We start from the raw sequence: 23527 nt of genomic DNA, 5'->3' as shown, positions 1-23527 counted from the left end.
GTAGTGCCCATGTACATTGGTGAATCCTCCCCACCCAGATGGAGGGGAGCTTTGGTTCAGATGGTTAATATATGTGTTGCTGGTGGCACCATGGCAGCTAGTATAGTCAATGGTATATTCTCTTACTATCCATGGGGATGGAGGTAAGTGTAGGATATAGTCAGTGTTGCCAAAACTTTTCAAAGCGAGGCACATTGTCTTGTTTGATATATATTTTTTCAGGTTTAGAAGGTATGGTAGTGCCCATGTACATTGGTGAATCCTCCCCACCCAGATGGAGGGGAGCTTTGGTTCAGATGGTTAATATATGTGTTGCTGGTGGCACCATGGCAGCTAGTATAGTCAATGGTATATTCTCTTACTATCCATGGGGTTGGAGGTAAGTGTAGTATATAGTTGATCAGTACATGCTTCAGTGGGTGTAGTATTAAATTGTGTGTGTTGACTCAAAGAACTGGTGTGTTCTCAAAGAAGAGAAATGGACTATTGTATTAATGGTAATACCTATGTACATGTGATGATGAATCTCAGTCCCATCCAGATAGAGAGTAGCTTTGGTTCAGATGGTATATGAATAGGGTTAGAGAGAAAACACTTGCATTTTTCACCTGAATCTTGTGTATGGTTGCAGAATTCGACAACCATTACAACTGAAAATGCAGTGCAAACTGAAAAGTTTGACCTGATTTTCCTGCCTGAATTTACAAAAACTGTCCATTTTCTGGCACATCCAAGCAACAACAAAAGTAATGTTCTTTATTTACTACTCAATCCTTTCGGTATATTGACTAAAGCTGATTTATGAGGATATATAATTTGTGTCATTTTGATGACCCGGTTAGCTATTTGTTTTGGTTATGCAGTACAAAAACACAGTCTGTATCACAGACTAGTCAAACTCATCGTAGTGATGATATTTAAAGAAAGAATTCCATAATCACTTTTTATATCATTTTAATTATTATATCTTGCAGAGCCATGTTAGGCATAGCCAGTATACCAGGCATCATTCAATTTATAGGATTTTGTTATTATATCTTTCAGAGCCATGTTAGGCATAGCCAGTATACCAGGCATTATTCAATTTATAGGATTTTGTTATTATATCTTGCAGAGCCATGTTAGGCCTGGCCAGTATACCAGGCATCATTCAATTTATAGGATTTTGTTATTATATCTTGCAGAGCCATGTTAGGCCTAGCCAGTATACCAGGCATTATTCAATTTATAGGATTTTGTTATTATATCTTGCAGAGCCATGTTAGGCCTAGCCAGTATACCAGGCATCATTCAATTTATAGGATTTTGTTATTATATCTTGCAGAGCCATGTTAGGCCTAGCCAGTATACCAGGCATTATTCAATTTATAGGATTTTGTTGTTATATCTTGCAGAGCCATGTTAGGCCTAGCCAGTATACCAGGCATCATTCAATTTATAGGATTTTGGTTTTTACCTGAATCCCCACGATGGCTTGTCAAACACGGACGCATAGAGAAGGCTAAAGAAACACTCAAGAGGCTAGTAGGTGAAGCGGAAACGGAGAGAGAATTTGATGAAATTGTAAAAGTGGAAAAGATGCAGCAAAGGATACGACAGGAAATGAATGGTAGGTTAAAATTTGAATACAAGAAATTTTCATTAACTGGATCAAAAAGTGTATAATGCAACATTTTTCAGCATGGCCCAAAATCAAATGATATTGGTGTCTTAAAGTATGAACATTACAAAGCAGTCGAGTGCATTTTCTGTACAAGTGGTAGTTTTTGTGAGGGTTTTATTTTTGTGAAATTCACGAATAGAGGTTAGGTTGCAAATTTAACATGAATATAAAATTTGGCCATAAAATAACATTGTTAAGGCATGCATTTTCTGAGATGCCAACATGCACAAAATAATATCCCCAAATTTACAAACTTTAAAATATAGCAAACTTTAAAACATCAGCATTTGAAATTGCCAACATATTTTATGATATTTAAAACTCAATCTTGAAGAACATGAACTCTTGGATTTTGAAGATGTGGTTTGTTTGAATTGCAAACATGCATTGTCACTGTAGATATATGCAGATGGGAATTATTCATCTAAAACATCACTTCAGGTGATGTAAAGGTTGTAGTGTTAGGCAATACAACCACAGTGGTGTAGCCAGGGGCAAGGGGGGCAGCTGCCCCTGTGAGAAGTCTTTCCCCCCTTCTTTTCCCCCCTTCTTTCCCCCTTCTTGCCCCCCTGTGGGAGGCCTTTTTTGTAATTTTTAGCCCATTTTTGACCATTTTCTTTGCCCCCCTGGAAATTTGTCTTGCCCTCCTTGCCTCTCCCTCTGAAGAAGTCCTGGCTACGCCACTGTACAACCTTGATAGTGTTATCATCCCTATAGTGTTATCTAACTCGAACTCAGATATCACCTGAGGTGATATTTTGGATAAGCACTTCAACATTTAGATAGATATATTGGCTGCGATGTTAATTCAAATTCCCCATTGTTTTACAGGAGCATCAGTGATCAGCAGAGTGTTCAGTACACCTCCTGTCTTAAGGGCAGCTATTGTTGGATGTGGTATTCAAATAATAAACCAATTAGCTGGTATTAATGTTATAGTGTAAGTACGATATTACGACTAGGACACACAACTAGGGTGGTTTTCATTGATGGAACATATAGTGTACTGGGATTAGGGACATGGAAAATGAAAGAGGACAAATGTTTACATGAAATAAAATAAATAAATTTCTGATATAGCGCATTTTCCAGAGTGCTGTAATTTCGCTGCATGGTGAATCATCACAATCAGATCGCATCAACTACGTTGGTTGTGGCCAAACCTGGTGCAAACCTACATCCACCCATTTTCTACAGCTCCCCAAATTCCATTGGGTGAAGGAAATTTTTGATAACCAAACAACTAATCGCCGATTTTGAAAGCAGGCGAAAACCGGAGGACCCAGAGAAAACCTGCAAGAGCGAGCATGGATCAGGATAAACCAAGTGCACATACAGGCATGGCCAGGGCTTGAACCTGGGACCTCAGTGGGACAAGACAAGGGAACTACTGTGCGCCAACTCGCTCTCCCCATTGATACAGCTGTATCAAAAGGATGCACTTGATGGCTGATACATGTGTCTCTTTTCACATGCTAGATATAAATACCAGACTCATCTCAAGTGGAGGTCACTTCAATCATCTTCAAGTCACATGTTTTAGGAATGCTCTCATAAACCATGTGACTTGGGGAGGATTTGAAGTGAGTTCCACTTGAGATGAGTCCGGTATTTATTTTTATCTTTTATGTAAAAAGAGACACATGTAGCAAGTACGTAGTAAACAAGTGTATCCTTTTGATATGGATGAACACAAATGTTTGCAGGTATTTTTTTTTGGATAATTGCAGAAAAATAGGCAGTTTTTGCATCACACTTTTAAATCACAGTTTTTTTAAAGGGACACTCAGAGATCTGGTGGGATCATAATCTGGTTTGTCATGCCCCTAGTTCTACAGAGGAACGTAAAATAAACCTAGGCTGAAAATTTCCAGTTGATTCTAGCATTCAATTTTTATTTTATGAGTATTTATCACATTCCAGTTCACCATAGGCCACTGTGTTAATTTAATGTCCTGATCTGGACAATTTGAACAAAAATCATTCTAGTTCCCTAACGAAAAGATTGTTACCATCATATTCGCTTGGGGCATTTGTTAATTCAGAGGTAGGCCATGTGGACATGCAAAAATCTTACTTTATGAAAAACTTCAGACATTCTTCTCACAAAATCTGTGAATGTCACTTTAATGCAACCCAAAGTCCTATGCAGTAAGCTTATATAGTTTATTTCATTCACAGGCCTTATAGTGCAATGATAATGCGTATGTCAGGTATCCAATCAGATCAAGCCGTTATGTGGATGGTGGTAGCTGTCAGTGGGCTATTTGTAGTTGGTCAACTCATAACGCTATGCACCGTGGGAAGGTTTGGAAGACGAAAAATTTTTCTTAGTCATTTAGCAGGTAAGTTGGGAAATATGTGACCATCCACAGGGGTGTGAGATATCCTCTTTTGAGCTGATTTCCTCTTTTTGTCAAAATGTTTGTGTTTTCTTTTATTTTCAGCTCATATTTGGCATTTTTATGCTGTTTTGCAGTTTTTTTGTGATTTTCCTCATTTTTGGTCTGTGGCCTCTCACACCCCTGCATCCATCATGACTGGTCTGCATTGTCCGCAGAGCTTGTTTTCATATAATTATGGTCCATTGAACCTAAAAAAAACCAGTAGAAAACAAAGGATTTCCCAACTCTTACTGATTTTTTACTATGTACAAACAAGCAACAGAGACATTTAATACATCAGTGTATAGATTATCTTGAGGAAAAGTTGCCTGTCCAATTTTTTAAAAAGTAAAAATGCTGACATTACAACCCACTTGTGGTGGACGTTCACATTATAATAGATTATTAATTTTTTGTTCAACAGCCTTTGTAATACATTTTGATGGTCTGTTGCAAGAAGGCAATATCTGCAATAGCTGCCTTATAGATATTTGACAATTTCTGCATTCTATATTGTATGCATGTGACACCTGGCAGCTATAGCAGATGAGGCCTTCTTGATTAATCCATCAGTTTGTAAGGGGCCGTCCATAATTTTCGCCATTTTCACTTACGTACAAAGCGTACGTAACTTTTTACCCCCCTCGAGTTACGTACAAATAAAATGGCGAAGAATTTCCACGAGTAAGCCTACTACTAATAGCAAAATTGAGATGTTGGGTTGGGGTTATGGTGAGTTTAGGTTAAAGGTTCGATTTTTAGGTTTAGGGTTAGGGTTATATTAGTGTTCCAGGGGGATTCTGAATTTGTGTTTTTACAGATAAGTTGAGAAATGCTGAAAAAACCTCCCTTTTAAACCATATTTTCATGAAAACGAAAGCCATTAATAAATTATAGCTTAAAAATAGCTTAAAATACAGCCCGAATCTAAACTAAATGGCTAATGCACTCCGAAATCTCCTGAACACCCTATACTCTCTTTTTCCACTAAGAACCCCGGGATCACATCATATACATGTATAGGGGGAACCAGGGGACATCCCTTGGCATGTTTGGTGTATGTTCTTGCAAAACTATGGATGTCATGTCTTTTGTTGCAACAGTGATAATCCACACTAGAGCCTTTGCTGTCATTGATCCTAGCGCAGGTATGAAATAAATTAAGCATGAATGTAAAATAGGACTACTGTGCATATCAGCTCAAAATTAAAGAGAAAATCATTGTTTGCGTGACTTGTTATAGGAATTGTTAAAACGAATTGAACAATTTTAGGTCAATTGGTTATATAACTTATGAATAAAATATTGGAAAATACCATAATTTTTCACTTTCATTTTTTGTTTTATTGTTCAAACAAATCGCCATTTTTCTTACGTACACTTGCCAAGGATTTTTACCCCCTCCCTCCCTCTTACGTACGCTTTGTACGTAAGTGAAAATGGCGAAAATTATGGACGGCCCCTAAGTAGGAAATAGAAAATTGATTCCAGTCAGAAAATGACCAGAGTCATTATGGGAACATGTTGGATGTTTCCTCCTTCAAGAATTGGGGAGGGGGGACTATCTATATTTGCTCTGGATGCCACAAACTCCAACTACGCACCCCTGGGCTTTGTGCCAATGCAATCATGCACGGTGCTTTTTATTTTTGGGTCAGTCGGGGGATGCGGCATCTGCCCCCCCCCCCCCCATAAAATCCTCCGCTTGTCACTGTTTCAAGTTCATTCATGATCCCAGCACTGCCACATCTGAATACCAACTATGAATGCAAAAAGACAGAATTTTCAATTCAGATTTATTGCATGCCAATGTTATTCTATCACAGGTGCCAAGAAATTATTTCAATATTATTTTTATTTATAAAATATCATATTTGTAGTTGTGAAAGAGTATTGGTAATTTATTCACACTTTTCACATTATCAGCAAACAGCTTGTGAGTAATCAGGCGAGTAATATTGCTGATGGTAATGACATGAACTTATTGAATTTTATATTGGGTATTAATATTACCAAATTAGTGTTAGGCAAAAAAAAGGTTGTTTGATTGTCCTCATCCGACCGATCTTAATCTAGAAAATCTGAAAAAAATTGGTTTTATTTTACTGTAGTAAAGAATATCAGAGGTGCCAACCCTCCCTATTTTAGAGGGAGGCTCCCTATTTTTGTAAACATTTTTGTCCATTTTGACACCCAATTCTGGCACCCTCCCTATTTCTAACAAGTTATCTGTCATTAAAGTTGCATGTAATTTTGAAAACCTCCCTATTTTCTGGATTTTAATGTTTGCAAAATTCCACATTTTAATCCACAAAATGTTTGACATCTTAAAACAGTTTTTTCACATTTCTAAACTGTTCTAAACATGAATGAAGTGATATAGAGAAGAAAAATAACCCGATACACACCTTGTTAGGCATATACCTGTGAACTTTGATATTTAAAAAAAATATAACAAGTATACTTTACAAGAGGTCTATACTTTGAATTTGTAAAAAAAAATATAGATGGACAATCAAACAATTATTTATTTTTACCTAACCTATTTGATTTGTGCTCTTTTGGATGTGATAACACTTTTATCTTTCTGAAAAATTTCCAGTATATACTAGGATCCATAGGATACAGAAATATATTCTGAAATACAATTATGTAAAAATTGTGATTTTTTTATAAAAATCAATGAAATGCTTCCACAATATTAAGGATTTACTTTGAAATGACTGACAAAAAGAGGACAATTGCTCTTGAAATGTGTTCCTATTATAGTAATTAGTTTTTCATAAATTTAAACAAAATCCATACTTTTTCATTAATTTGAACAAAATTCATTGTATTTTTAGATTATTTATGAAGTTGAGGGTATTTTCAATTAATTTTACATTGTCATATTTTTGATTGGTTGTAAGCTACTTTCTTTATATAAATCCAAGAACAATAATTACCGTATTGTCTGTAATAAACGCCCGGGGGCGTTGCATTTTTCCAAAAGGGGGGCGTTTATTGGAAGTGGAATTTTCAGTGAAAAAAACTTTAAAATCTGGTTAAATTGCCCGATGGTTTCATTCATTCATTTCATTTCATTCGGCTGCGAAGCAGGCGACTACAAAGTTTCTCCATATACTACGATCTGAAGCCAAAGTGGCAATGGCATCTGGCAGTAGAAAGTTGTCGAAATCCCCCAACAGTTTTTGCACATAAGACAAGTAGGATGTTCTTTGCCTTCCAGGTCTTCTTTTACCATGTAATGGGGTGTAGAGAGCATATCTTCTGCATGGTTCATCTTCCTGCATCCTCAGGATATGTCCCAGGAATCGTAGTTGTCGTGATCTGACAGAGTTGATAAGAGGCACAGTGTTGGTGATGGCATAGACCCTTTCATTACTAACATGGTCGGTGCGCTTGATGTTCAGCATTATCCTGTAACATGATGTACCAAAAGCGTTGATCTTATTTTCCATATCAGTAGATATCACCCAGGACTCACAGCCATAGAGCAATACTGTAACACAAGTGGTGTTAAACAGCTTGACTTTTGTTGCAACAGTGATTGTTGGACTTCTCCACAGATGTTCCAGTTTCCAAAATGCATACCAAGCAAGCGCCTTCCGTCGGGAGAGGTCACTGGTGCTAGAGCCCATCATGGAACCAAGATATTTAAAATCAGTGACATACTTGATGGGTTCTCCAGATACTTGGAGTGGTGGCTGAGGATTGCAGTTGATGGTCATGTACTCAGTTTTGGGAACACTGATGATGAGACCCAGGCTTTCTGCTGCAGCCGCTGTTCTGGTCAGCTGTGCCTGTGCCCAGCGGGATGGAAGATTCAAGCAAGGCAATATCATCAGCGAAATCCAAGTCGCTCAAAACCTTGGCAGGATAACGCCTGGAGCGACGCGGGTGTGTTTCAACACCGCTGTTATTCCCCTCGGTAGCCATCGTCATCAAATAATCGATGAGAACAATGAATAGGAATGGGGCCAGAACATCCCCCTGCAATACTCCAGTAGTCACTAGGAAGGGATCCGAGATGTTGCCATCTACCAATACGGCACTTTGCGAATTAGTATACAGTACACGTATTGCCTTTACGATGCTCTCAGGGATACCATAGTGCCGCAAAACAGAAAACATCATCTTCCTGTTGATTGAATCAAAGGCTTTCTTGAAGTCAATGAATGTTATAGTTAGTGGAAGTTGGTAACTATGGAAAGCCTCCATGATTCTACGGAGGATATGCGTTTGCTGTGCACAGCTTCTGCCTGGTCTAAATCCGGCCCGATGGTGCTCCTGTAGAAAGAAGGGATTTACGACTACCTAATATGGCGGTGCCCACGGAATAGCATGGAAAATGACATTTTTGTGGTAAATACAACAAAATTACACCTGTAAGTGCATCATCAAGCAAGAATCTGATGAAATTAGTGAATAATTAGGCAATGAAATGGATGGAAGTTTGAGTCATATAGTAGGTTTTGTCCATGTTAGCGATCATCACTGACATGACTGAAGATTAAGCTTACACAAACGATATGGCATGGCATGTCAATTTTTCATTGGAAAATTGGAGGGGCGCTTATTAGAGGGGAGCGTTTGTTACAGACAATACGGTATATAATATATAATAAGTAACACACTCAGTGCCATTTCTAAAGATTCTGAAACTGATGTACAGTAAACATAGCAAAAGAAGGTGTATTTGGCCTTCAAACCCCGGGGGCCACTGCCATTACAAGGTGGACACCATGCTCGTGTACAAAAAAGGGTGCCAGAATTGCCAAAATCGGGAAAAAAGGGTATACTTTTACAACAGCTTGGATCCGTGTAAAGGGTATATATTTTACTATATTCATGAAAATAAAACATTTGAGACATAATCGGGTCGTAATCAATCGTAGCTAATCGTGTTTTGTGCCGGTGACCCGGTTCGGTGACAATCCCGACTTCTGTTTACATTCTATGATTCTATTTTTAACCCAGCGAGGCAGCGACTCCGGGAGAGTTGTCGCAATTGAGCAATAGCGGGACCCCTGATAAATTAGTGATAATCCCCATACAGGAGAAGGTACTACGCACACTGTCTCTACATATTTCTGCGCGATATTGACCTGGGAACATACGGTGGTTCTCCACGACATATAAACGGGAATTCATCCAGCAAAGGCTTACTTGAAAAGGGTATGATTTCAGACTTGATTTGAAAATACTTGTTTAGGGTGGTGAAAACATCACAAAATACTTGTTTAGGGTATTCTGAGATCGAAGGATAATTACTTTAGATAACTTAGATAATTAGGGTCCATTTTGAAAGTCCATACATGAGCATGGTGTCCACTTTGTAATGGCAGTGCCCCGGCTTCAAACACAAACCTTTCAAATCATTTAGGTCGTCCGCTAGCAAATTAAATGATTGATAACCGCTGTTCCATTACTTCTACAGTTCCAAAACATCACCTTTTTGATAATTTTATTATCATGGAATGTGCTTTTTCGCTAGTACATGTATATGTTGTTATTGGTATGAAAGCCTAACCTTTTGGTTCGTTCACACAATTCTTGATTTACTTATGTCAAACCCTAACCTATAGCCTAGATGTCTTTATCCATGAAAAGTTCAAAAATGGATATATTCATTATAACCCATCAAATATAAAGAACATGATAAGAAATATCTGCTGTCGTTGTCATAATTTCAAAAATATACAATGGAGTTTAGGATGTCAATTTAAAGCTAGCATTATTATAGGGCAGATGTTGGGGACATAAAAAGGTTTGAAAATGGTATTTGTTGGCTGTTGCATCTGAACTGTTCATATGCATATGTGTTTGTTGTATTTTATGAAAGCTGTATTTCATATATTAATGTTTTTGTTTGTGCTTTCTTCCTTTCTTTTTCCAGTGGTTATATTAGCGCTCATATTCCTAGCCATATCATTCTACCTCATGTCAATCAGTGCACCACCAGTGACTTATCACAACATGCTAGCTGGATCTTGTGGACAAATCAAGTAAGCTTTGGAAAACACACTCTGTGAATATATTTATTCTTAACACTCAAAGAATATGAGATGATTGGTACATTTGTTTCCCAGAATACTTACAAGGAATGAAAACCCCATTTTCATGACTAGGATTTGAACCAGTGATCTCTAGATTGCTAGACTTGTTACGAGTCGTACTTGACTCAAGGCCAAAATCACCTTTTACCAGAACTCACACGAATGCACAACACAAATACACTGTTTGATTAAGCTAACGAAATCTAAGTCTTTAATTGAAAGCACGTTATTATTGATACAATATATGACAACAAATGCACATACACAATAATCAAATATAATCACTCTTTAACTATTTAGTACTTAGCCAGCATTCTTCTTCTTGGTGATCATAAAGTTCTTGCAATGTTCTGGACGACTGATGTAATATATCCTTATTCACTTGTCCTGCGAAAATCAGCGAAGTCCAGTGTACACTTGCGTTTATAAATCCTTGCGTATAAAATCCCAATACTAAACTCCTTGCGCCGTTCTCCTATACTAAACTCCTTGCGCAGTTCTCCAAATCTCCTTACTCCTTGTGCCATTCTCCTATACTAAACTCCTTGCGCTGCTTTTCTCCTAACTTGGTGCTATTTCCACCTTTCACACAATATCTTCAGGAAGCAGGACTGCGATGCAGTTGTCCCCACTTATTTTGACAGTTGTGTTGCTCCTTTAACCAGACTTCAGCAAATCGACAGAAGAATATATATTCCTTTCTTGGAAGAATAACGTTCTTTGACGTATTCTAGATCTTCTCCGACAACACTGATAAATAGTAGTACTTTGACTACATAAAATATTTCTGGTTTGCAATTTCCTTTCTTTGAAGGAATTGGACTGTAAGCATATTAGCTAGCTAGCCCAGATCAACACTATCAACTGTGAAGAAATATGTTTACATATTCTTATATATCAAGCATGGGAAAAACCCCATTCTATTATGGGCCATTTACTACCTTCACATTATGCTCAATCTGGGAAATTCCAAAGTCTTAATTATAACATTAACCTTTCACATGACATCACTTCCTGAGGGGAAATCCCATTACATCACTTCCTGAGGGGAATCCCATATATGATGTCTTCTTTACTTTACAATCTCTAGGGGTATTCCCATATGATCCAAAATTAGAAATGATTCAATTTGTTTTTAGGGGAATCCCTAAAATGTCTCATAAAATAGATTTTAATTGTAAACAAAGATAATCAAATTAAATTACTCAGGGCACATCACAGACTAGACTATGAAGCATTCCACATTGTATTGTCAATGCCTCAATAATGCCTCAACTTCTAACGGTGAAGTCTGAAGGGTCTCCCCGTCAGTCCGAAACACCGTCAGCACGAACCACCATCAGTTCGAATTTGTAGGGTTAGGGTTAGCGTTAGGGTTAGGGTAGAGTCCGAAGTTTACCGTTTTCTAAAATCCATTTTCCGTGTTGTAATCTGTGTTGTAAAATTTGTAAATCTGTGTCATGAATAAAGCTTAAAATGTATAAACAATGATATTAATGTCACAATAAAGTGTTCAATATCGCGATCAATATGCTCTGATTGGAATATTCTCATGATTATAATAATAATATAATTTATTCTTATATAGCGCATTACATCAAAGACCACAAGGCGCTTTACAATTAAAACATGTGTACGTAAAAACAAAATACCCATTGAATTATAAATATACATCATTAAGAAATAAGACAAATGAAATAGGCACATGATGAACATTGCACAAAAGGGATTGCACGGAAAGATACATGCAAAATGAGCAAAGAAACAACTAAGTGAAATGTTCAAAGTGACGGCATAAGCAATAAAGCAAAATAAGTTTACCAAACAACAATTTTGTATAAACAACGGCAATATACTGCAAGCAAATATCAAACAGAAGATGAAATTAGAATCATAAAACACAAATTTTTAAAAAGCCAAGCTGTACACTACATAGATAACATGTGAGTAGAAAACAAAAAATGAAAATGAAGTATACAGCGAAGCAATTAAACACATGATCAATTCAATGCAATATCAAAAATGGCAAAACACAGTATCAAATTGAATATGAAAAATTCCAAACAAATGGATACTTTTAACGCAAACAATACCAAAAGTGGCGAAGCAAACATATTTACACCAGGTATAATACTCAAATGAACAGAGCAATCACGAGAACAACCAAGAAAAAAGTTATATGAGGTGTATTGCACACTTTTTTAAATATTATAAGCCGACTATTACGATGTTTGCACGGATATAGGGGGTTCATGCCTTGGTAATATATCTTTATTTTGGTATTATTAAAAACTATTTTTATCATAAAAATTGACATACACAACTCATGATGTTTTTAACATGTATTTCTCTTATCTTTCAACAATTTTTGTCACATCATACAAAAATGTCATTTTCCGTGTTGTACTTCCGATTCCGTGATTTTCTTCCGTTTTTCGTAAAACGGAAAACTTTGGACTCTAGGTTAGGGTTTCCTAAAAATCCGGACTGATGGTGGTTGGGACTGAAGGTGTTTCAAGTCTGCCTTACATTTGGATAGTGATTGTTTTATATTTAAATAAAATAAAACAATAGCAATGGGTTATTCCATTTAAAATTCACACTACCCCTGTGGAAGATTTTTAAATATCTTCCACAGGGGGAGTATGAATTTTAAATGGAATGAACATATTAGACAGCCTATTTGAATTTCATACACATTCTGAGAAAGATTCAACCTGAATCTTCAACAGAGGGAGGGCAAGTTTGAAATAGAGTTGATTAATGAGCTAATCCATTTAAAGTTCCTACTCCCCTTGTGGAAGATATTTCCCAAATCTTCCACAGGGGTAGTGTGGATTTCAAATGGAATAGCCTAATGCTCAGGGTAAGATAGAAAGAGACAATGGTACCTACTGAAGCAGTGGTAGCACCAGGTATGGAACGTAACTTTTTTTGCCATTCAGCAATCCGGTGAGTAGGTCATACCATTTACCGTTCCGAACAAAATTTGACCTGTGCGGTATATTGTAGTTGCCACATCCGAGTTCTGGCATAGGTCACGACTTGGACTTACTAGTGTTCAGTCAGCATGGCATGAAAAAAAGAAAAAAGACACAACAAAGGCATAATGTAGTGTGTTATGTTTACGTTTGTTTTAAGCGCAGATACTGGAAAAGGAGTGGATTTTAAAAACTTTAAAAGGCCTGCTATAGCGGCTCCCCAAACAGAAGCTACCCCTGCTTCGACTTTTGCAAAGCCAGATTTCCACTCCTGTAGCAAATGATAATAACAAAGCCAGAACACAATGACCAATCAGTGTGGGTTGTACACATCGGTCCATTCTACTTCCGGTAGAAGGTCGACCACGTAAAGTCAATGAGGGCAAATAAGTCATGAATGACCCCAAAGTTTAGCTAAAACTAACATTATTTTCTGATTGGTTAAAATTAAAGGTCAAAAGTTGTGTGGTTCCCTACAATACTGTGAAATCTTGTGAGATTTAACCGATTAGAAGGTATAATAATATGTGCCCATCCACCACAAACTGGTCGTAAAGTCGGCATTTTCCATTTTGAGATACAATCAAAAACAGTATATGGATTTCTATGTAAAATATATTAGGAATTTGACCCTTGATGAACCATAACTTCACTTCCAGATGTCCAATGGTTGAGATGTCATTTTGAAGCTGAAAGTGCATTCTTTTAAAATCTGCAATAAACAGAAAATGATCTAGAGCCGACTTTACTACCACTTTGTGGTGGATGGTCACATATTACAGCTGTAGATTCTAATCAACAGATTGTCTCAATGAACATAAACAAAACTTTGATCAGCTGACTGTAGCTATCTGCTGTCCTAGTGCATGTTACTGGTTCAAGCCTGGGCTCATACACCTGTTCTGAATTTTGATATGCCATAGGCTTTGTGTTGTGATCATTTTGATCAGTGGTTCGTAACAAAGAAAGTTTGAGCCAGTTGACCTAGCAACGGTCACATTCTAACGTGCACTATGACAGTGAATACCTCAAACTGATAGAATTTGACTGCATTTTATAAACATCCTAAAGGTCTTGGGTTAATAATTTCTTAATTTCTGTGAGAGATTTTGTGCACGATTGAGTCTATAAAGTCACGTTTCAGTCAGTTTTCTGGACAATTGATCGCTTGATGAAATTTTACCCGCCAATCGGGCTGGTGATTTTGGAACTTCACTCACCCGATCGCAAATTTACTCACAACTGGCGACCAGATAGGTGACATTTAAACAAGGGGCTTTATCTGCATTGACACTGAAAATTCATGAACAAATTTTAATCTTTACCCAGAGCAGCCAGGGCACATAAACGTCACATCAGAACTGCATATTTATAACAAATACACAAAAGTCTATGTGAATTTGTGTATTTGTGATAAATATGTAGTTCTTCAAACCTAATAGATTTATATATTCCGCACTTCTCCAGTGTGGCTCTGTGTCTCAATTGGCTAAAGCATCATGCTAGTATTATGAGTGTCACCGGTTTGAATCCGGCCAGATGCACTGGGTTTTTTTTTAAATGTTTATGTGCGCTGGCTGCTCTGGGTAAAGATTAAAATTTGTTCATCCTATCAACCCAAAGAACTAAGTATAATAATTTTCAGTGACTACATATTCACCATTATTATTCATTGCAGTCAGTGTACAAGCTGCATCTTAGAAGAACACTGCGGATTCTGCTACATTCAACAGAACGACTCCTTCGTGCCTGGCTCAGGGTCTTGTCTACCTCTTGACGTCAATGATGTACAACATTCCACTATAGGAAGATGCTCTAAACAGAACATAACAGATAACATAGTGTGGGCCTATGACTTCTGTCCTAATCCGTATGGAATTATGGCATTGGTTGGGATGATGGTGTATATACTGCCTTTTGCTGCAGGTAAGTACATGGAATGGGTTATTCCTGTTGAAATCCACACTACCCCTGTGGCAAATTTTTGAAATATATTCCACAGGGGGAGTATGTTTTTCAAATGTAATTGGTCAGGGTTAATCATTTTGAAACCCGTACTCCCCATGTATTAAGTCTTTATATATTCCACAACTGGAGTGTGTATTTAAAATGGAAGATTCCCAATTGTGTATTGTATTCAAAGTTTGTATTCCCTCTGTGGATGACTTTAGCTAAATCTTGCACAGGGGTAGTGTGGATTTTAAATGGAATAGCCCAATATTGTCTCTCTTTGCATGTTTCTACTGGGGAACGGTTGGCGGGTAATGCGGTTTAGTTTAGAGTGTTACCGGTTAATGTGCCCAGTGGAAACAGATCGGTTTAGAGTGATGCGGTATAGACACCCGGCAACCGTGATCCACCTCATGAGGTAGACAATGTGGTGTGACACCCGGTATTTCTGCTAGTGGAAACACAACGGTTAATGGTTGTTGAACTTCTTTTATGTACATTTTATGTATCACATCGTGACCTTAAAAGCAGCTTGGGGTCAGGAAAATACTTTCAGTACTTCCGGTACACACCACAACCCTTATTTTAAGCACCTGTAGAAACGTGGTGGTTGTTGCCTGAATCGGATTGTGGGTTACCAAGTAATACCGGGTAAAAATACAGAGTGCTCAGTGTAAACACGCAGTCTGTAATGGGGGTGCTCAAGTTTGGTTTGGGTAGGGAAGTGCTGCAGAGAATCAAAAAGAGAATCCAAGAAAATATGACCCATCAGTACATGCCCAAATTATCCATCCAATTAAAGTATATTTGCACAGTTTTTAACATATTTCTAGATGTATTTATTTATTTAGTAACTTTCAAAAAATGGCTAGAATATGAAGACAAATGACGAGCCAAATTTGCGCTATTTTCCAAAAATGATCAGAAACTCTTGCAAAATGACTCATCTATACTAAAACAGACCTTGAAAAGGGGGGCATTGATGTACACAATGGCCAAACATTTTTTATATCATCATGATCCTTGCATAGTGATGGAAGAAAGAATTTCCAGCTTTTGTTGGTGCTAGAACGTTTTCAGTGCAAAACATGCAAATGTCTATATAAATAAAAGGAAGTCGCTAAATCTTGTCCAGAAGCAGGCTCCGAGATGCTTTCACTTTCAGCTTTGATTTATTCGTACATTGATCGGGTACATATTGCCATTAAACCATCTGACGTTCATTTTTGCAAAACTATTCAATCACTATGGAAATAACAAAAATAATGGTCGGTTGCTAGGTCGTTGAGGTCAATAACCTTATGGGTCAGGTCATGACACCAAACGCGTCGTGCAAGCGGTGTCCAAACACTCATGCGGTAAGTGGCGAGTCACGCATTTTATCTTGCCAGAACGGCACCATGGTTTCACTTTCGCATTGCGTCGCATGGTATGGACGCACTTAATGTTGGCTTACTGCGCGTAGGCCTACGTATGTGTACGTGACTGACTTCTTCTCTGAGACAGTGGCGGATCCAGGAATTGGGAAGGGGGGGGGGCACATTCGAAGTTTTTGCCGCCACCTTTGCTGTGTCCCCTGTGTCCCCACCTTTGCCAGCTGTGTCCCCTCAGAATTGGAAACTTGGTCAAAGCAAAGGCTTTCAAGCCATTTCGGGGGGGATCATTGGGTGTAATCTGATGAAAAGGGGGGTCATTGGGTGACAGGTTTGCAAAAAACTCCACTTTTCAGAGGGAATGTAGCCAACAGAGTGTTCAACTGTTCAGTATAGCCCGAAAAGGTTAACTGTTAGGGGGTGGGTGAACCCACTTTAGTGGAACTTGAAAATCCACATTTTAGAAATTTGACGGCTCCCGCAAATAAATCCTGGCTATAATGTAGGCCTTGCTATTAACAACACAGGCTCGCTTAAGGTTGGTTTGAACCCTGGAATTATGGAAACTTTCGGTCTCATAACTGCTAAATTGTTGGTGTTAAGTATATAAAAGTATACATATTTAGAATGGCAAAGACTTGATAAGTTCATCTGTGAGGTGTTCATCTTTTTCGTAAAACATAACAAAAAAATTCTTGGGCCAAATTTTTTTAATTAATTTTTAAAAACTAGATCAAAATATGTAGGAGCCGTTTTGTTATTTTTTTGAATTTTGACCAACTTCCCCAAATATATTTGAAATTTTGGGTGAAAATCAGGCTTTTTATGATTTTTTGAAAATTCAGCATTTTTTACCATTTTGGTGCAAATTTCTCGAAGTTGGTCGAAATTCAAAAAAATGAAAAAACGGCTCCTAGATATTTTTATGTAGACTTTAAAAATTAACAATAAAAAAAACGTTTTTTGGGCCAGAAATGAGCATTTTGGCCCAAATTTGACCTCACAGATGAACTTATCAAGTCTTTGTCATTCTAAACAAATGTATACCTACTTTTATATACTTTAGACCAACAATTTAGCAATTATGAGGTCCGAAAGTTTCCATAATTCCAGGGTTCAGACCAACCTTAAAATGTTTTGCTGCAACTTTTTAAACATGTTGCTTACATGTTTTATACCATTTATAACCCGAAATTGAAACGTTTTCTAGCAACCTCTTCTAACATTAATGTTTTATGTTTGTTGGGATAAAGTTAAAATCAACCATTTTGTCACGAGCTGTTTCAAAAGAAATCTGAGGGATTGAGTGAGTAACAACATTATCACAGGTCTGGATATTCACTTAAACTTTAGCTTCTTTAACATGACAGGAGCTAACATATGTGATTATCAAGCTTACCTGGTCATTACTATACTGGATGAATGAATCTACACCAAGACACTGTGATTATCATCACCGTTTACCATGTTTACTAACTACTCCCAAATCCCATTCACTAACCGCTCTCACTAACCGCTCTCGGGAGACCTGCGCAAAGCGCGGGTCTCCCGCTAGTAATTAGTAATTTGCATATTTATTAGCTTGTAGACAAATTATCTCAAGATAAGATAGTAGTGAAATCTGGCGGAAGAAAGCCTATGCACCTGCTTAGTTTTGGGGCAAAAAGTATGCAAATTTACTTGGCAATTTACATAATTTATGTGGAAATCAGTAGAATTTGATGGAAATTGTTAGAATTTGATACAAATCATTTTAATTTGATACAAATCATCAAAAGTTGGTAACAGAGCTTGTGAATAACTTATCTCTTAGGAAAGTTAGAATGCAATCTGATTGGATAATCTGATTGGTCAACATGCGTGTGGCACTATTAAATATGCAATGTGCATGTGGCAATGTTATATGACATCATTTCCCATATTTGGTAATGTCTTTACGTGTTAGAATACCTACTGCATAAATTATAAAACAGGTGTTCTTTTTATCAGAGATGTGAATTAAGGGCGCACATCACTATATGCACATAACATATAAAAGTAGACATTGACACAAGACACAATTACTTCATTTCCTTGAGACAGCCTAATGGCTACCCTTTATTACACAGCTTTAGCAGGCCATTATCAAAGATGATTTCACAAAGTATAAAACAATATATTACTTACATGTAGATGAGTCTGACCAAGATTGAGACAAACTCTCTCCTTACATAGTACTTTTGCCTGCATTCCTTCTTCAGATTCTATTGTCCTGGTTGGAATGCGGGTGTGAACCAGTTCAATTGTTATATTTTTGAGGACATTACTGTATTTTTAGAAACATGAACAATGGGGATGGACTGCATTAATTTTTCTTGTGATGGAGTTTGCTAACTTTCGTGATCCACAGCCTCATCCCCCAACTTTTCACAAAAAAGTTGAGATTTTTATACCACAGGAAACCTCTGGCTACATAATGTTTATGTACAAAAAATCAGACTAATCCGTTTAACAAAAATATTGTTATATTTGAATTACGTTCTGGTGCACCATGTTTTTTTCGTGGATATCTACTGAAAAATTACATAAAAATTGAGTTATCTAAGCAAACAAATGGGATACGATCTCGTCCATGGAGGCCAAAGGTGGTAAATTTGAAAATGAGATAAATGCACAAATATGGAGTAAAAAAAACCAATAAAAATACAAATTAGACATCACAGAATTTTAGAACTTTAGAAACAAGTATGCTACACCTTTGGTGTTTTCAGTTTGTGACAGCACAATTTGTGTATAAGGTAGTAATTATAGTAACTCAATTTTCAAAAATGCCTCCTTTGGCTTTGTGTTATAAATAAACAAACAATAATCAACAAATATTCATAATGAGATAAAAGGAGAACATTTTAAAGGGACTAACACTATGAAATTTTGACAATGAAAATCACACTGATATTTACCTCAACTCTGAAAACATGCTGAAAAGAAATTCAGTGTGAAAATCACACTGAAAACAAACCTTGTTTTATCTAGTGGTTTTATTTAGTCTTTCAAAGCCTGTGAGGGTCTTTATTTTTTTTAACTCACAAAGAACATTACATAGGTTAACAGGATGAACAAATTTTAATCTTTCCCCAGAGTAGGCCAGTGCACAAACGTTGAAAAAAAACCCCAGTGCATCTGGCCGGATTCTAACCGGTGACCTTCGAATTACTAGCACGACGCTCTAACCAACTGAGCTATAGAGGCACGTTGGAGAAGAGCGGAAGATATAAATCTATAGGTATTAGGTTCGAATGGTGTTCGTCACATTCCTAGCGGAAGGCATCAGAACTGCATATTTAGAAAAGATTAAAATTTGTTCATCCTATTAACCCAGGTTAATTTGGTTAGAGCGTCGTGCTAGTAATACGAAGGCCGCCGGTTCGAATCCGGCCGGATGCACTGTTTTTTTTGTTTTGTTTTTTTCAACGTTTATGTGCACTGGCCTACACTGGGGAAAATTAAAATTTGTTCATCCGATTAACCCAGAGAACTAAATATAATAATTTTCATACTTATGTGACTTTGTGTATTTGTCGGGTATAAATATGCAATTCTGATGCCTTCCGCTAGGAATGTGACGAACACCATTCGAGCCTAATACCTATAGATTTATATCTTCCTCTCTTCTCCAACGTGCCTCTATAGATCAGTTGGTTAGAGCGTCGTGCTAGTAATACGAAGGTTGCCGGTTCGAATCCGGCCAGATGCACTGGTTTTTTTTCAACGCTTATGTGCACTGGCCTACTCTGGGGTAAGATTAAATTTTTCAAGGTGGCATATTTGTCATCATAAATATCAAATTTCAATATCTGATATGGAATATTTACATTAATATTTAATTCTCTCAACCGGCCAAAAATATCACTCCACATTGTTGAGACAAATTTACATGACCACATCAAATTGATGCTTCATGGTTTCTTCATCCTCCTTTAGAAAAGGAGCATTTATACTCATTAATTATAAAGAAACTTATTTGTTGGAAGGGTGCTATGAATAAAACGAAATTGTAAATACCGTGTTTTGGTTTCCAGTGTACATCTATATTTCATAGCATAAATCAAATTCCAATTCATATCATTGCATTCAAACTCAACCTTATTTACACTTCTATCATATCTAGTGTTTGCATAAATAATGACATTAGTATTTGGTACAAACATGTTGTTGACGACTTATAATGGTAAGGTAATACCTCTTGCATTCACACCCCCCTTGGAAAAGTAACACTTCTGTGTTATGAGGTAGGGGGTCAGGGAGGTAAATAAGGATAATTTACTGGGCGGGCAATTTAATTTATTATTGCCCTCAAATTAGGAAAAATAATTTACTGGGTGGGCAGCGATAACTAATGGCATCCAACCGTTTGGATTTTCTGGTTTTGCATGGAAGTTGGCTTTGATGTAAAAAGTGGACTTTACCCTCCCCATAAATACATCTTAAATATTAACATATTCATGTTGCAACTCACCATTACTCTTAGGTAGGGAAAAAGCAGTAAAGTTAGATGGGAAGGATAATAATAAGGGGGGTCTCTGGCAATCAAAACATTATGCCTTATATGTTACAAAAATAATTATTTATTGTTTATTTATTTAAAACAAACTCATATTGACCATAAAAACGAACAAAAACAATCGGCTCTCAACACATGATATTCAAAAATCCCGCGCCGAAATTGTCTAAGTACAATGGTGTAATGGTTATTTGTGCTCAATGTCGTCAGCCTTCATTGTATTACTGAGACGTCATTACACTCGACAATTTCGGCGCCCGGTAATTTTGTGATTGCTGGAGACTACCTTTAATTTTTGGCTTCCTATACCATTTTGTACTGTGTGATAATTATTCCTAATCCGAACATGGTAAATGAATAAATTGGCAGATATTAAGAAAAGATGCATCACTTCATTATTCAACATCACTTTCAAAATGCAAGAGATGCACGTTGGTACTAGTTTTATGATAATTATCATGTGGTGCCCAATTTTTTGTGGGCAAAATAATTTACTGGGTGGGCACTTTTGGGCAATGGGCAAGTTGAATTTACTGGGTGGGCAAAATAATTTACTGGGTGGGCATTTACCCACCCAGTTAACATGTTATTTAGCTCCCTGTATAGTGTCTATACTTGCGTGTGGAAGGTAACTGTCCATAGGGGCATGAATACAAGGTAGTACCGGTATATTTGAAATGGAATATGAATTATACATAATGGGTTGAAATGTGTATCAAGGAAAATGAAAAAAAAACCAATATATATGACAGATAGTAATAATAATAAACAAACACGTACCATATATATACAAGCTTATACAGAGATAAATGATTATGCAAGGTGAACAGAAGGAGGTGAACTTGGTTACTCTTAGTATGTGCAAGCTGAGACTATTATCAGAGGATGATTTAAGGAAGCCCCATCATGCACTGCAAACGTGTTATCACTAGAGTTTCAACTGCCACTTTACTTTTCATATCCCATTGAATTCTGTGCAAAAGATGTTGTTTAAGAATTGTGCGTGTGTCATTATTACTTGGTCGATTTCAGAACAAAAGTGATGTATGCATAAAGGATAATTCACACCTGTAGGTAACATAAAATGTGAAATCGACTAGCATTTTGAATACGTTTTTATTGTAAATATATCAGCCAAATTCAAATTTAACCATGCCCGTCAATGCAATGTGCGAGCAGTGGTGTCATGTTCACTCACACAGCTGTGCTAACAGCAAGTCAACACAGTGGCGTGGTGGGAAGTGCTTAAATCATCCTCTGGACTATTATAGTCTCAAGTGTAAGTAATACAAACTGATAGATATATATTTTGAGGTAGATATAAGAATGAACAAAGCATTAAACTTTTACCATTGGACCAAATTTGACTGAGTGGCTATGACATTATTCTGTTAGGGGATATTCAGCAGGTATTATACAAATGATGCATTACCTAGACCCTGCATATAGTGCTCCCAAATTGGTGCGCTTACTAACTTCCGGTTTTACTTCTTTTGGAAGAGGTGAATGATACAAACAAAAATTTTGGACATTATGTAATAGAGTTCATGTAACAGCAAGTGCCTTGGGGTACTTACTCGGGGGCAGATCCAGGAATTTCCAATAGAGGGGCGCCGAGCCACCGCAGCTGCCGCCACGGCTCGGCGCCCACACAAAGTCAAGCTCCGCTCTGCAAAAATACACATAGTCAGGCGCCGCTCTGCAAAAATTAGAGGGGGCCTGCGCCGGGTGTGCCCCCCCCCCCTCTAAATCTGCTCCTGTTACTCACCATGGCTAATAAGTTTATATTAAAACCACATACAAAAAATAGTATTAAATTCTTGATCAATGAATAATTTATGAGGTAGTTAGTAAATGGTATTATTATTACATTAAATCATATACAAAAAAATAGTATTAAATTCTTGATCAATTTATGAGGTAGTTAGTAAATGGTGTAATTATTATATTAAACCGCTTACAAAAATAGTATTAAATTCTTGATCAAATAACAATTTATGAGGTAGTAAATGGTATAAATTTACTTTTCTAAATTATAATATAAATTCACACACATTTATGTTAAGTCTGTACAAATTAATGCCTGTGGATGTCTATGGTAGGTTTAACTAATTACAGGACAACTTCTTTTACTCATTTAATGTTGTTAAATTTACCAGCAATAAGGCCAAAAAAAATTTGTCTTAAAGCTTGCCTGCGCATTTGTAAAATCGCGCAATTTGAAAAAAAAAAGAAATGCAGAATTTTTTTTTATTTCAAATTTTTATTTTTAATGTTTTCACGGAAAAATTTGGCGAAAATCAGATCTTTTTCTCAAAATACCACAAAAATACCAAGTCGGGAATTAAGAAAAAATCACATTTCGCATTTGTATTTTCAAACCACTTGTGAGCTTTGAGACAAACCTTTATTTTTTTTGGCCTATTTGTTGCAACCTGTTCTGAATTTATATAAATGAATAGCACCTTTACGTGAAAGTTTAGTGAGATATGTTTTGAAAGACAGTGATGTTTTGATCATAGGATATAATTGGGGCAACAATAGAAGTACAAATATCTGTTATCCAGGTTTATGCAA

At 36.9% G+C, this 23527-nt stretch overlaps 1 protein-coding gene across 1 annotated transcript in view; it reads left to right on the top strand.

Annotated features, from left to right (window-relative positions):
* The first annotated feature begins 7 nt into the window (after positions 1–7).
* The window catches only part of LOC140168078 (proton myo-inositol cotransporter-like), an 88602-nt gene continuing 65082 nt past the window's right edge, over positions 8–23527 (top strand). Inside the window, exons 1-6 of the mRNA XM_072191381.1 lie at positions 8–143; positions 1395–1609; positions 2495–2603; positions 3845–4008; positions 9947–10055; positions 14766–15013. Coding sequence (XP_072047482.1) covers positions 10–143; positions 1395–1609; positions 2495–2603; positions 3845–4008; positions 9947–10055; positions 14766–15013 — 979 coding nt within the window. The 5' untranslated portion in view covers positions 8–9. The remainder of the gene's footprint in view (positions 144–1394; positions 1610–2494; positions 2604–3844; positions 4009–9946; positions 10056–14765; positions 15014–23527) is intronic.

Source organism: Amphiura filiformis, chromosome 13 (genome assembly GCF_039555335.1).
Source record: "Amphiura filiformis chromosome 13, Afil_fr2py, whole genome shotgun sequence".
Taxonomy (NCBI): Eukaryota; Metazoa; Echinodermata; class Ophiuroidea; order Amphilepidida; family Amphiuridae; genus Amphiura; species Amphiura filiformis.
This window is presented reverse-complemented; position numbering and strand designations above follow the sequence as displayed.